General features: G+C 36.9%; 1 protein-coding gene across 3 annotated transcripts in view; it reads left to right on the top strand.

The window, feature by feature from the left end:
* MTX2 (metaxin 2) overlaps positions 1 to 16,197 on the top strand; it is a 62,393-nt gene that overhangs the window by 6,738 nt on the left and 39,458 nt on the right. Inside the window, exon 1 of one of the 3 annotated variants that reach the window (XM_058300604.2) lies at positions 12,327 to 12,392. The exons of the other annotated variants lie outside the window; for them this stretch is intronic. Coding sequence (XP_058156587.1) covers positions 12,374 to 12,392 — 19 coding nt within the window. The 5' untranslated portion in view covers positions 12,327 to 12,373. Of the gene's footprint in view, positions 1 to 12,326; positions 12,393 to 16,197 lie in introns of those variants that run through there. 3 annotated transcript variants of the gene reach the window in all.

Raw genomic sequence — 16,197 nt, 5'->3', positions numbered from 1 at the left:
CCAAGCCTGAAGGATAGGGACGAACCTAGAAAATCTGTAGGGCTTCTCCCAAATTCTCTTAGCACCAAGTACCCAAAATGAACTCCTGGGTTGTATATGTGCGGCTCTAGCACCAGGAAACAATATTTCCAGAGAAGACTGGAACTCTCATCTTTACAACATCCTGAAGTTTGTTCCTACTTTAGTCCAGGTAAGAGCATGACAGAAGCTTTTCCTGGGATCCCAGCAAAGCTGATATATATACTGCATGCTCCTCTAGAATGTAATCATGATCATGGTTACTCTGTTCAAGAGATGTCTTTTCATCAGAGTTAAGTTATGGGTAGAACTTTAGAAATGCTTTTCAGGCTGTTGTGTTCAACTCAGAAGTAACCTGAGAAGTATTTTTATGGTCATGAAATTTGAACTCTGAATTTTGACTTCCAACGTTTAGGCTCATTGTATAGACAACATCCTGAAAATGCCTATGGCTATACAATTATTTATCTTGACTGTGGAAAAGTAAGGTATAGATTTCTTTTATAAAGATACCTAGAAGGGAAGAGGAGAGGCAGAGGAAGTTCAGGCATGCTAATTTCAAGATAGAAGAAGGATGATTGGAATGTGAACCAGATATTTAAGTACATTAATTGAAGTTTCAAGGGCTGTGTATGAAGAGATTAACAATATGGTTGCCGTTATCAAAAATTGGAAGTAGAGAGGAAATTAAAGTGAACTGTTTTCTTATTTGTCATAGCAGAAACGCAAAAGGCATACAATTATTTAATATAGAAATATGATTATTATAGGAATAAAGGATTTTTATCAAAAATTAATATCACAAATAATATTAATTTGAGATGATCATGTGTTTTTCAAAATCTGTAAAGCAACTTGAGTATTTTAAATTTTCACTTGCATGTGACTTTTTTTTAGATTACATGATTTTCTAATATATTACCTGAGTTTCTGTTTTTTGTTTTTATTTTTTACAGTCAGCTGGGTATGGGAATATTCTGGGGTGGATTGTGAATAGTGCCGTTCTGGTTGCATGATCACATTTGGAGCAGTCACTGTAGCCAAAAGGATGGAGTAATGTGATGGACAGCCCTGGCTCATTTGCCCATTCTGTGTCACAAGTGGCTCTAGGTTCCAGACAACAGTACCACAAGATGCACATAAAAGAAGGAGGGAGAGTATCTTAGTTTGCCAGAGCCCCTGCCTTAAATGCCACAAACTGGTTTCAATTAAACAACTTATATTTATTGGCTCACAGTTTTGAGGCTAGAAGAAATCCAAAATCAAGGTTTTGACAAGAACATGCTTTCTCTCTGAAGACTGGCATTCTGGGGCTGACTTGTCGCAGTCTTTGGGGTTCTTTGGCTCGCATCTCTGCCTCCCATTACAAGGTGATATCTTCTCCTTTCTTGCTTTTGTGACTCCTGTGCTGTCTTTATAAGGCCTCCTGTAATCCGGATTAAGGTCCACCTTAATTCATTTGGCCGCATGTTAACTAAAAATAACTTCTTCAAAAAGTCCTACGAGTATGGGTTCATACCCACAGGAACGCGGCTTAAGATTAAGAACATGTATTTGCTGGGGTACATAATTTACCCTACTGTAAAAAGGTGCTGAGTACTAAACAGCAGAAATCTGCTATGGTGTTGATTACTTCCTTCAGTTTGCTTTTATAACTTCTGTGGATTTGGAGTAAGTTTGGTCTTGATTCTTGTTCAGGTACCTGCTAAGCTGTGTAGTAGTGAGAAAATTACTTGGCCTTTTTAAACCTCAGGATTCTCATTTGAACAATGGTGATAATATATATTATTTTAAAGATTTGATGAGAAAATAGATAAAAATCTTTTCATTGTGCTTGGCACATAGAAAGCACCCAATAAATGCTTGTTAATATTATTGTTAGCTGCTTACCTATCAGTTTTTTTTGTTCTGTCAGGTTTTGCCTCCACTTTCCTTTGTGTAGATAGGAGTTTGGTGACACTTTTAAAAACTATAAACAGAAGACATAATTCAATTTTACAAAAATCTATAAATATTGCAAATTATTGAAATTACTTTTATAACAAATTTTTCCAACATGTTATACATTTGATAAGCTCCAGGTATGTTTATCTTCATTATAAAATTGAATCCTGTATATAGATCATAGATGTATATTTATTGTGGGTCTTTTTCAGTGTAGGCCTGTGTACTAGATACTGCTCAACGATTTTTAGCCTTAAAAGATTAGCTGGCAAGTAATGGATTACTGATGATAAGAGTAAGCTTCCATTTTTGAGGTACTGTGTAAGATGATTTATGTACATGATTGCTGATAATTAACAATTGATCCTGTTAGGTGTTATTCTTGTTTTATAAGGAAATTGAAGGTATAAAGTTAGGAACCAGGGTCATTGGAGTAAGACAAAACTGGGTTCTGGGAAGCAGATGTGGCTCAAGTGATAGGGCTTCCGCCTACCGTATAGAAGGACCCGGGTTTGATCCCTGGGGCCTCGTGGTGAAAAAGAAGAGAAAGTGTGCCTCTGTGGTGAGCTGAGTGCCTGCGTGGGTGCCTGTGCAGCAAGCCAAGTGTCCATGTGGTGAGCCAGTGCCTGCACAGGTGAGTCACACAGCACGATGATGATGCAACAAAAGAGAGATGAAGGGGAGAGTCAAAGCGAAGTGTAGCAGAGACCAGGAACTGAGGTGGTACATTTACGGGGAACCTCTTTCCATATCAGAGGTCCCCAGAATCGAATCCCAGTGAATCCTGGAGGAGAAAGACGAGAAGAAAAGACAAGAAGAGAAATGGATCAGACAGTGAATGGACACAGACAGCAAAAACATCAGGGCAGGGTAGGGAGAGGGGAAGGAAAAAATAAATTAAACTTTGTATTAAAAAAAAAATTCTAGGGAAGCAGATTTGGATCATCTGCCCACCACATGGGAGGTCCAGGGTTCAAACCCAGGGCCTCCTGACCCGTGTGGTGAAGTGGTGAAGCTGGCCCATACACAGTGCTGATGCGCGCAAGGAGTGCCCTGCCACTCAGGGGTGTCCCCTGCATAGGGGAGCCCCACGCTCAAGGAGTGTGGGCCCTGTATGGAGAGCCGCTCCACTCAAAAAAAAGTGCAGCCTGCTCAGGAGTGGCGCCGCACACACGGAGAGCTGACGCAGCAAGATGATGCAGCAACAACAACAACAAAAAGAGACACAGATTCCCAGTGCCGCTGACAAGAATAAAAGCAGACACAGAAGAACACACAGCGAATGGACACAGAGAGCAGACAACTTGGGGGGGGGGGGGGGAAACAGGAGGGAAGGGGAGAGAAATAAATAAATAAAATCTGTAAAAAGAAAAATCTAAAACAAAATAAAACAAAAACTGGGTCCTAGGCTCTGCTCTGCCTTTTACTTGTTCTGTGATCTTGGCACGCCATTCTAGGCTTTGGTTTCCTTATTTAAAAGGAGATTTTATAATGTATATTAAAAGACCAAGTATAGAGTGGTACATAATTCGCAAAACCATGGTGGTCTCTGTGTTGTTCCTTTTATTCCCCAAGGGCTATTCTCCTTATAGCAAGGAGGCCTTTGAGGATGTTACTTTTTACTATCTAATTACCATTTTGGATTGTCCAGAGTGTCCTTCATGTTTATTTACCCTTATACCATTTTTTTTCTGAATTATCTTCTTGTTTTACCAATGCCTTGCTATATTTTAAGCACTTTTGTTAATTTCATCTATTGTAATTTATTGATCTTTTGAAATTGGGACCATTATCTGTTCTGTTCTTTATTTAGAAGTCCAGTAAACTATATAAGGGGTGGAAAAAGATGACTTGGAATATTCTGTTAATTTCACTGTAGGCATTGGGTAGTACTTGATTATTTAAATGTATTAACTTCATTCTAGCAAGAGCATTAATTTATGGTATGATCTAGGAAAGTAGTTTTGAAAATGTGTTCCATGGAACTCATATGTAAGCAACTTGTAAGCAAGTATGATGAAAACAGGCATGTCTAAAAACTTTTTTTTAATATCAGTAGTGAAGTGTTTCTATTTTATGTCCCCTCTATATGACTGCTGGAGAATCTGGACTTTACAGCATTTTAGAAGGGTTCCAGAGGCTCTAAGAAGTAGAAAATGTTGGCTAAAAGTCCTTTGGAAAATAGAAGTGATGCTTTTGCTCACAAGGTATATTGAGGACAGAATGAAGATGATGGTGAAGACTTCTACATATCAAAATATTTGATGATAATTGCAGCTGATAATTGGGAAAAAAATACAATGCCTTCAAGTCTTTTGTTTTTGAAAATAAAGATATTTTGTTAGAAAATTTTCCTCAATATTCTGAGAATTCTGGAATATTAAGGAACATACTGTGAAATTATTAAGGTATTGAACTGGCTATCACATTTTAGAGAACGCTTTTTTCATTTGCATTTGTTATGTGAATAGTCTTTGTAGGGCTTATAACCTTGACGCAAATGAACTTAATATTGAATGGGCAGATGGTGAAGCAAAACAAAGACAAAATAGGTTATACTCAGATTAGAGGCAAAGCAGAGCTTGTTGATGGCAAATGTGGGTTGTTTTATTTTGTCATGATGTATTCATGAATAGTATGGAAACCAGCTTCTTAGAGAAAATGTTTTGTTACCTTTTAGAAAACTTTGAGAGATGCTGATGTGGCCCAAGTGATTTGGCTCCCATCTACCATATAGGAGGTCCAGGGTTCAATACTTGGGGCCACCTGGTAAAGGCAAGCTGGCCCGTGCGGCGGCCTGGCCTGTGCAGGAGTGCTGGCCTGCACAGAGTGCTGGCCCATGCAGAAAGCTGGTGCAGCAAGATGACACAACAGAAAGACACAGAAGAGAGAGACAATAAGATACATAGCAGACCAGGGAGCTGAGGTGGCACAAAGAAGTAGCACCTCTCTCCTACTCTGGAAGGTCCCAGGATTGGTTCCTGGAGCTGTCTAATAGAATTCAAAGCAGACACAGATAAACACACAGCAAATGGACATGGAGAACAGACAATGTGTGTGTGATAAATCTTTAAAAAAAAAACACAAAACTTTGATATGATGTTAAGATCACTTGAAAGGCTTGTATGACCTTGAAATAGTCCACAGTGATGCTATAATTTGAGTTTTAATTTTCTTGCATGCTTTATTAACATTTCCTACTCTGAAATTACATGGTTTTTAGTTTTGAGCTTAAAAGATTTTGGTGATCAGTGTCCCATAAAATTTGTCGGTCTTATTTCTGTGAAGACTTTTGAGTTATTAATGTTAGCTCAAGCCTTCCATATTTGAGTGAAAATTGAAAGAAAACACCATCAGATTTCTTAACATTTTTGAAATTTTTTGATTAGCAGGTAGTTATCCAGATGGACTGAATTTATCAAATGGAGATGCTATTGAAAATTCAGGCTTCTCATTTTTTGGTCAAAGATAGGAGTTATAATATTCAGCACATTCTGCCACGGACATTTATATATAGAAGCCAGGTATTTGCTTTGGCAGTCAGAAAAATACATCTTTAATTTTTTATTTCTTCATAAATGATCCTCTGTTCTTGAACACTTTTCTTATTTTTGTACATTTTATTAAAAAATCATGGTTTTGAATTCTTTTATACCAGTAATAAAAATGAAATTTGATTGGTTAGTAATAAAGAAGTTTCTTTTCATAAAAACAATTGTTTTGTCTTGGCAATTCCCATTAACTGTAACTGCTTTATCAAAATAGAAAACATAAAATGCATTTCATTGTGTTTATACACTTAACTAAGTTTTTGTGCTGATTATATATTTTTATCTTTAAAAACTTTTGTGAACCAAAAAATTTCTTCATGACTTAACCTGCCTCTGTATTTTTAAGAATGACTCTGATGTACGTATTTATCTTAGCTGATATGGTATCCTTAGATTATAATGGAATTTCCCCCTATGCGTCATATTTCATTACCTGGGTCAACCTAGAGCTCTAACTAGAATTATACCCTAATAAATCGTATCATTTTGTCTGTTGTTAAGCCCGAAGAAGAGGCCTTCATGACTTGAGTATTTGTTTCTGTAAGGTAATTTTGGTAATTGACTCTTCAATGGTCTGACCTTTTGTTGGATTCTTTTCTTTTGATTATTAGTCTTTAGGTTGTAGGAAAATGGTTTGATGTTCATGAATTTTAAGTAATGTTTCTAATTTTCTTATTTTATGAATTTAAAAATTTGTCAATAGGAAATAACATCAAAATTACTGTCTGCTTTTTCATTAGACATTATAATTGTTATTTTTACTGTGCTTATTCATCAGTTTGAGATTCTGGCTTGGCTAGTGGATGAGAATTAGAATTAGTTACTAAATGTTTAATGTATTTCTTGGGGTTTTAAAATTTGACACATAAAGGTAACAAATATGGAGATAGGCCACGTGGTAACACGAGAACGCTAGAGGGTAAGTCTTTTAAGGACAGTGACTTAATTTTCTTTATGTTTGTATCTTTAGCATATAGAAAGATATCTGGCAATTATAAGCATCAGTTAGTATTTATTGAATGAATAATAAAACAGGTTTGTAGAATGTGGTTAAATTCACTTTCTGAAATGAGAACTGTATATATTTTATCATACGTAATTATATGCAACAAGCATTAAAGGATATACAGTGGGTTTCAGTGTCAGTCAACAAGTTTTTTTTCTCTGAAAGGACTGATGATAACTTGTTAGCCAAGGGAATAGTTTTGGTTGGAATCTTCTCCAAGAGTCCGGCAATCCTTTTGCATTGTGTCTCCAGTCTACTGTCTGTCCCAGAATTCTTGCTTCTTGCTTCAGAGCCCTTAATCTTTGTAACTGCACTTGCTTGGAGAAGTGTTAATGTATTCTTTAAGTAGCCTTACCACTATGTTACAAAATGCTGGCTACCTGTTGTAAAGGTTTATGGAGAAGAAAGCATGACACTGTGTGTCTTTATTCTTCAACATGAGCCACTTTTTGATGTGAACCAGGACCTCTGACTGCTGAAGTTTTAAACTCCTTTTGTGGGAAGAGTCATTTTCTGCTTAACCATCCTATGTAATATTAAACTATGGTACAGTAGCTCACAAGTATTACTATTTGATCATTTCATGATCAGTATTACCTGGGATGTAGGTATCTTTGAATCGTACTAGAGTTTTTAAGTTGATTTACCATTGAATGTAACGTATAGCCCTTGAAAGTCCAGTTTTGATAAAGTGCTATAGCATCACATTTTAAGTCTAAATATTTTTCAGATTTATTTTAAATGTAGCCTTCATATCATAACTGCCTTAAAACTGGTTGGGTTTTGAACTGAGTGTCCATGTTGATATCACTTGAAAGCATCTCTATAGTATTTATGTCAAACTAGTCTATTTATTTCCTTCTTTTTTCTATGTCTTACAGTAACTTGTCCATATTAAAGAGCTGCCAAATGCATTTTGAGCATTTTGTAGTATTTGCATTTGCACCTTTGGCAGAAAGCCATCACGTTTCTTACTCCTTTATATAAAAACATCTCAGTAGTCTTGGTTGGCTGAAGAGATGACATCTATGAGCTTTTGGAAACTAGTTGCCTAAGAATAAACTGGGTTTGACTTCATTAGTGCACAAATGATAGGTTTGTGTAGTTATTATAGCATTAATCAATTTGATGGATTGGAAATATGACAGAACTGAAGCAGTGTGTAATATTAATGCCCATTATTCTACAAATTATGTCTTCACCTATATTCATATGCCAGAGGAGTCATGTTGTACATTAAGAATGCGGAACTTAAAGAAAAAAGAGGGCACTTCATTTCATGGCCCTTCTCTTTTCCTCTTAGATTAGATCATCAAGAGATGGACTTTGGAATTATGACTTGTTTATTAGGTCACAGCACTTTCATATTCTGAAATATCCTGAATTGAATGGACTAGATAGATCACCTGCCATCAGAATGACTTTATCACCCAACTTGTTACTTAAGAGAATACTGCAAGTAAAATATGGAGCTTGGAAGAGATCTTTGTATTTATATATGTGAATTTATTGGCAAGTAGTTATTTAACTAAAAATTATAATGTCATAAAGAATATTGATTTTTTTTGTATATTGTATTGGTTGATAAATCATAAAAAAATAGTAGGTAGTTTAAAGACAATTCAAATAAATGAGAAGCAAATATGTGTTTTTGGTCTGGGAACATTGCTTTTGTACATATGCTTTCTAACAATTATTTATTCATTATTTTTTCTTTTGGCTTTCAGAAGTGCAACAGTATGTGTCCTTTCTTTTTTTTTTCTTCTCCTCCAATGGAAGTTAGGAGTGGAGAAGGTTTCTTTGAAAAATACTCATTTGAATAAAAAACTCTACATTTCTGCAAAAGACTGAAACCTTAAGAGGCATCTTGTTTGCTCCTGGTAAAGGAGACACTAAATGGAAAATAATCAGGGTCTAGGACTAGGCAAAATTGGAAAGCAGGTAAAGGGTTAAGTGGGCAAAAGATTTAAAAAAAATTTTTAAATTTATTTCTCTCCCCTTTCCCCCGCACCCCCCCATTGTCTGCTACTTGTGTCCATTTGCTGTGTGTTCTTCTTTGTCTGCTTGCATTCTTGTCAGCGGCACGGGGAATCTGTGTCTCGTTTTGTTGTATCATCTTGCTGCCTCAGCTCTCCATGTGTGCATCATCACTCCTGGGCAGGCTGCACTTTTTTCGCACGGGACAGCTCTCCTTATAGGGGGCACTCCTTGTGTGTGGGGCTCCTCTACTCGGGGGACACCCCTGCATGGCACAGCACTTCTTGTGCGCATCAGCATTTTGCGTGGGCTAGCTCACCACACGGATGAGGAGACCCTGGGTTTGAACCCTGGACCTCCCATGTGGTAGGCGGACACTATTGGTTGAGCCAAATCACTTTTTCCCAAAAGACTTTTAATAATGTTAATTGGATACAAGCTTAGGTTTGAGGCGATCTGATTTTTTTTAGTTCTAACTAAACAACTATAAAATAGGAATATATTTTTCTTTATAAAAATGAGAAAAATTAATGTTTTTTTGCTAGTAAATAATTGTAAAGTTTTTTTCATTTTATAAAAAATTTATTACTCTGAAAATACAAATTCAGAGATTAACAAACTTTTTTTTTCCAGTGGAGAAGTACTAGCCATTAACAGTGAAACTTTTTTTTTATTTAATAAATAGAACTTTGGCATTCTAAATTCTAGCTGTAGTAGATTTGGCTCAATGGATGGAGCATCCACCTACCACATGGGAGGTCCAGGGTTCAAACCCAGGGCCTCCTGATCTGTGTGACGAGCTGGCCCATGCACAGTGCTGATGTGTGCAAGGAGTGCCGTGCCACGCAGGGGTGTCCCCCACATAAGGGAGCCCCACGCGCAAGGAGTGTGCCCTGTAAGGAGAGCTACCCCGCGCAAAAAAAGCGCAGTCTGTGGTGCTGCACACACACAGAGCTGCTGCAGCAAGATGACGCAACAAAAAGAGACACAGATTCCTGGTGCCACTGCCAAGAATACACGCGGATACAGAAGAATACACAAGCAAATGGACACAGATAGCAGACAACGGGTGGTGGGGCAGGGAAGTGGAGAGAAATAAAAAAATAAGTAAATCTTAAAAAAAAAAATTCTAGCTGTAAACCCTTATTAACCCCCCCCCCAAAAAAAGCCTAACCCCTTTACAAAAAATGAGGCAAGAATAGGTCAGAAGGCATAAGTCAGCCAGTGGCTTCATATTCTTTTTACAATAACTGTATTTCAATGAAGTCATAAACATTGTATTTACAGATGAGGTATTCTGGCTAGTATAAAATTGAACCTAGTTTACAAAAACCACCAGTCATAGTAACTGGTTACACAATCACTGTGCTTTTAATGTAACCACATAGCACATTACTACTACTTGTCATCACACCAATGTGATGCTGAATTTTATGTTTATCTTTTTAAATAACTATACATACAAGTAATTAATTTTTAAAAATTTGATTGTTTTTTTAAAGATATATAGATCACAAAAAAATGCTACACTAAAAAAAATAAGAGGTTACCGTAGTAATTAATTTTAAAGAGTGAATTAATACAGGCCACTAGAGTACTTTAGAGTAAATTGTTGCTTGGATATGAAAATGATACAGTAGTTTCTTTATCCTGAAAGAATTAGTTTCTGAAAGGTGGGTAGCTTACTTCGGAACTCTTGCAATGAAGGTATTAGCTTTAAATGCTGCCTAGATTAAAAAAAAAAAATTAAAATATTTTGGCATGTATTTTTGAAATTGCCATATTCTGTTTTGAGCAATTGAAAGCTAAGTTGTTAATAAATGACCTCAGGACCATAAGAATTTTTCACATTCTAGGAACTTAATGCCTAGAAAGGGAGATAAGATATTGATATAAAATAGAATAAAGTAGAAAATAATATATGACACGAGAAGTACAAACTACTAGGGACAGTATAGATAAAGGAGAAATTAGATTTGTGTTGTTCCAAAAGCCTTCTTAATGAATGTAGTGTTTAAACTTGGTCTTGAAAAAGGTATAGGATTAGGGTATATGGAGGTGAAAGAGTATTCTGGGCTGAGGGGAATTGTTTGAACAAAATCACGAAGGTGAGAAAAAATGAAGTGTATTGGGGGAATTTTAAATACAGCCATACCTTGGTACAAAGTGGCTTTGAAACTCATCAAATTTGGCACTCAGTACATTTTTATGCAAACATTTTGTCCCACTACTCATCATTTGGTACTTGATGTGCAAGCTAGAACTTGTTGGTGTTGGTTGCCTTGTGATTTGCTACCCTTGTGATTTGCTACCTTTTCCAGCCTAAACAAAAGGTCACTTATTAGTTACATGGTAGCTTTTGCCTTGTGCACATCCCATTGCTGTCTTATTTAAGCTTCTCTGGTCATTTTGTATATTTTTGCATTTTTTTTTTCCTCATCATGGGTCCTGAGAGAATGAGTAGTAATAGTACTGAGCAGAAAAGAAAATTACTTTGCACCGCCATTGAGCAAAAAAAAGAAGTAGCAGGTAAGTATGAGAGTGGTATTCACATTAACTGATCTTGCCAGGGAATACCGTATGCCTACAACAATTTCCACCATCATTATGAATAAAGAAGCAATAAAAAAGGCTGATGTTGCGAAAGGAGTTAAAGCCATAACAAAGCAGTGTTCCCAAACACTCGAAGTTGAAAAGCTGTTATTAATTTGGATAAATGAGAAGCAACAGTATACTGGAAGCCATGGTATGTGGAAAAGCAAGTGTTGCATGCCCGTCTTTTGAAAAACAAACCTGAAAAGAATGATGAAAGTGTTGAAGTTTTTAAGGCCAGCCATGGCTGGTTTGATAATTGTAAAAAGAGAACTGGTATCCATAGTGTTGTGAGGCATGGTAGGGCAGCAAGTGCTAATGAAAAGGCTGCTGATGAATTGTCAGTGAATTTCAAGATCATGGTTGTAGGACAATGCACTCGGCATGGAGGAGTTTGACAAGCTGTGACTCTGAGAGACTTCAAAGGATTTGAGGCTGACCCTCAGCCTGCAGGTACAGAGGGTACAGTTGTGCAAGAGGTTGTATCTTTGGGCCAATCCATGGATCTGAAGGTCGATGATGCTGATGTTGAGGAATTAATGGAGAAACATTGTGAAGAGCTCAGCACTGAGGAGCTGCAGGAACTGCAGAAGAAGCAGCAACATGAGGTGGCTGAAGAGATTTCTTCAGGTGAGGAGATAAGGGAGGATGTCCCCAGTTCCTTAATAAAAGAAATGTGTGCAAAATAGGCAAAAAGTTCAAAACTTTGTGGAGAAGTACCATCTGGACAAAGCTCTGACAAACATAAATGTGAATTTATTGAGTGACTAAACAGTTTAACACTTTTGAGGAATTCTGAGAAGAATACGGAAGCAGTCCTCATTGGATAAGTTTTTAGTGAAGGTGACAAAGTGTGTGACAGAGCCTGTGGTGTAAGTTGAAAAAAGGCAAAGAGAAAGAACACTTGAAGTACAAGTGCCCAGTGATCTACTGGCTTTCCTTCTAAGCAACACTCCTCTTAACCTCTCTTCCTCACCATTTCCCTCCCCATCCCATTAGGCCATGGGTTTTTCTTAGTACAGGTAAAATGAAGTTTTTATTTTATATAATGTAATATTTATTAATTTTTAGCTTTATTTCTCATGTAAAGTAATGATAAACAACCCTATATTTTTACATATTGCCTTAAAAGTGGTTGTTGACTTTGGTTTGGGAATGCATTAACTTTATTTACATTATTTCTTATGGGAAAAATTTGTTTGGTACTCATCGTTTTCGATACTTGTCATGTCTCCCAGAACCAATTATTGACGAGTACTGAAGTTCCCCTGTACTCCGCTTGGATATGGAGGTCCTGTTGTTAGGTAGGTGGGTAGGCAGGTATCTCCATCTTCCTCATTAAATCATGTGTGTTCTTCCCCTACCTTCTTTTTAGTCAAAGAGGATTATTTCACCAGAATAGAGGAGGACTCTTCTTTGTGCAAGGGTACATGAATGGCTAATAATACTAGTAAGTTGTGCCTTGATAATATTGGATAAACATTCTCCTTCAACTCCCATTTCCTGTCTAACTCCTTTCAGAAACTTTAGTTTTCCTTTATTTATTCTAAGGCTGGCCTTTCCTAAAAGGTTTAAAAAGATACTTCACATCAGGGAATTTTGGTGGTAGAATTGAGAATAGGTAGGATAGGTGAGCTGTGAAATTTTATTCACTATTGGAGTAGTCTGTGATCTGAACATTTCAGGTTAACTGAAGTAAACTAGTAAAAGGTGAAAATCTTTAAAATTTTTGAAGATTTATTGTAGTATCGTAAGTTTGAACTCTTTGTTTATCCCCTTTTATGCACAGACAGCAGCAAGGGATAGGTATTGACTTGCCTGATCCTGGGAAAGAGAAGAGTGGGGAAGAAGTTATTCTTTTGAACTTTGAATGTCTTTCAAATTGTAGATGTTATTGATAAAAGACCCTAATTAATATTACCCAAATCAAGAAATAACCTTTTTACTTAGTTACATGTAGATAATAATGTTGTTCATGATTCATGGATTTACTGATGAAGACAGTTCTAGAGCTCATTTCCTAGAATGATACCTGCATGGTGGATTAGTGGATCCACTGCTATGCCACCCAATTTAGGATTTTCACTTTTGGCACTCTTGTCAAATGACGCACTAGCGATTTCTTCTCCCATGCCATGCTTAAAATGTAATTATTTGAGTTGTTTCATTTAGATGATGTATTTAAATGAGTAACATTTCTATACTCAGAACTGCCTATGGGCGAGATAGGTAGCTAGTTATTCCGTGCACATTCCTTGCACATTTCTTGTTTATTGAGCCATGATCCACTAGAATTCCAAGCAACTGAAATAACATGGTTACATAGATTTCTATCAGTCTAGTTGCCTTCTGTTTTTAAGAGATAGGTTCTTTATGAAGAAAACATTGGTAGTTTTAGTTTACTTTCTGAGACTTTATACTCATTTCTGAGCTAGAACATTGTATCAAGTAAAATATACCATTCCACCCCATCTCCACCCCCATACACCACACCTGAAGGTTAATAGAGTTTTTGGTATTTGTAGGCAGCTTCTTTATTCGTATTTGCCATCAGTTAATATGTTGTAGGAGTCCATTACTTTTGCATGTGTTATCTAGAGAATCCATTTGGGTATGATAAATTAACTTTCAACTGAAACTTCTAAACCCTACGTTGCTCAAATGAGAACCCTGTGATACTACAGAGTAGTGATGTAGTTTCTGATTGATCAAAGTAATGCTTAAATTATATTCAGCATATACTTAATGCTTAAGTGTATGTTTTTCCATTGTTTTGAAAATTTGTAATCTGTGTGTAATATATAGCCCAAACAGCTAAGCAAAAATTAAAACTACTTTTGGTAGAGAATACTACCATATATATATATTTAGAATACTTAGAATACATTCAGTTTTATGTTAAGAATATTTAATTAGAATATTCCATTACCTTAGCATACTTGGTGGTAGTAGGTTCATTAAAACTGATTAGCCAGACTGTTTAGGGAATGGGATGGTAGGTTTAATCAAATATCCCTTTTTTTCCTCACACACAGTTAATAAACCTCAGTTGTATGTAAAACATGGTATAGTGTAGTATACATAAGACATCTGTGCCTTCAAGAAACTTAGTTCTGGGAAAACGGACTTTGGCCCAGTGGTTAGGGCGTCCGTCTACCACATGGGAGGTCCGCGGTTCAAACCCTGGGCCTCCTTGACCCATGTGGAGCTGGCCCATGCGCAGTGCTGATGCGCGCAAGGAGTGCCGTGCCACGCAAGGGTGTCCCCCGCGTAGGGGAGCCCCACGTGCAAGGAGTGCGCCCTGTAAGGAGAGCCGCCCAGCGCGAAAGAAAGTGCAGCCTGCCCAGGAATGGCGCCGCCCACACTTCCCGTGCCGCTGAGGACAACAGAAGTGGACAAAGAAACAAGACGCAGCAAAAAGACACAGAAAACAGACAACCGGGGGAGGGGAGGGGAATTAAATAAATAAAAATAAATCTTTAAAAAAAAAAAGAAAAAAGAAAAGAAACTTAGTTCTATATTTACTCTTGAAATTTTTGTATATTTTGTACTATGCTTTTTGCTTTAATAAGATTAATATAATGCATTTAATTGAATTGCTAATGACTTAGGCTCATATAATTAATGAACCTCATTGTATTGTTTCTAGTATAGATGTAAATGGTGTGCTGACCATGTAATTTATCCTAAAAGATTATTTTTGAGCATTCACTGATGTCAGCTTGTTTTTGTTTTCCTAACTTTTATTTTAAAAACTGTTATACAGGTTAATTGGTTTTTATTGAAATTTTACTTTGCTGAAAAGTTTGCAGTAAAATAAACATTCAGTCACACTACCTTTTTGGTTTGTGAGTTGAAATCCAATAGTCTTTACTTATATGCATAATATTGTGGGAAACAGCATACAAATATGTATGGTCGATTATTTGCTTGATGATTTCATGTAGTATTATCCCTAAGTACTTGTTTAATTTTGTGTAACCAAAACAAAACAAAAGAAAAATAACATTATAATTTATGGTCATGCTGCTGGGTTGGTTTTTTTTTTTTTTCATTCTTTTTTTTTTTTTTTTAAAAGATTTATTTATTTATTTAATTCCCCCCCCCCTCCCCTGGTTGTGTCTGTTCTTGGTGTCTATTTGCTGCGTCTTGTTTCTTTGTCCTCTTCTGTCGTCGTCAGTGGCAGGGGAAGTGTGGGCGGCACCATTCCTGGGCAGGCTGCTCTTTCTTTTCACGCTGGGCGGCTTTCCTCACGGGCACACTCCTTGTGCGTGGGGCTCCCCCACGCGGGGGACACCCTTGCGTGGCACGGCACTCCTTGCGCGCATCAGCACTGCGCATGGCCAGCTCCACACGGGTCAAGGAGGCCCGGGGTTTGAACCGCGGACCTCCCATATGGTAGACGGACGCCCTAACCACTGGGCCAAAGTCCGTTTCCCTTTTTTCATTCTTAAGCATAAGTAAAAGCACATTAAGGAGTCCATCCTCCCTGACCCCCCCAGTACTGTTGTAGAGTATCTTAAATGATGTCTTAAGAAAAAAAAAATACATCACCTGTATAAATTTCTTATACAAAAAAAACCTAACAAACCCAAACAGGCAGAATTATATCACAAAAATAATAATCTGTGCAGTGCAACAGCCTGGATTAATATAAACACAATAAGAAAAATACAAATTATTATAAAATCTCATATATTTAATTTTCTTGCTGAGAGCAAAAGTAGTTATTTTATCAGTATTGGTAATTCTGATGTTTTATGGTTTTTACAAAGAAGAACTCAACAAATGATATGCTGTATGTTCTGTCAGCAGAGCCCTTGCTACTTAAGTGCAGTTGATTGGACAAAATTCCAATTTAGTGCTTTTTCCAGGAATTGAAAGATTCTCTTTGTAGCTGGAGTCTTCTCTAGATGAGAGGTTAAAGGGTCAAGATCAAGCGCTGATTTCAGACTTAAAATTAGTTTTATCAGCTTTCTTTCATGTTCCTTATTGATGCATCGTGCTACTTTGCTTAGCTTTTGTGGGGCGGGTAGGTGTGGGGGGAAAGGCAAGGCAATGAAGTGTTCTAAAATGTAATAGGAGTACTTTGTATTTTTAAGTACTATC

This window comes from Dasypus novemcinctus, chromosome 7 (genome assembly GCF_030445035.2).
Source record: "Dasypus novemcinctus isolate mDasNov1 chromosome 7, mDasNov1.1.hap2, whole genome shotgun sequence".
Lineage (NCBI taxonomy): Eukaryota > Metazoa > Chordata > Mammalia > Cingulata > Dasypodidae > Dasypus > Dasypus novemcinctus.
Note: the sequence above shows the minus strand (reverse complement) of the source record. Positions and strands in the feature narration are given on the sequence as shown.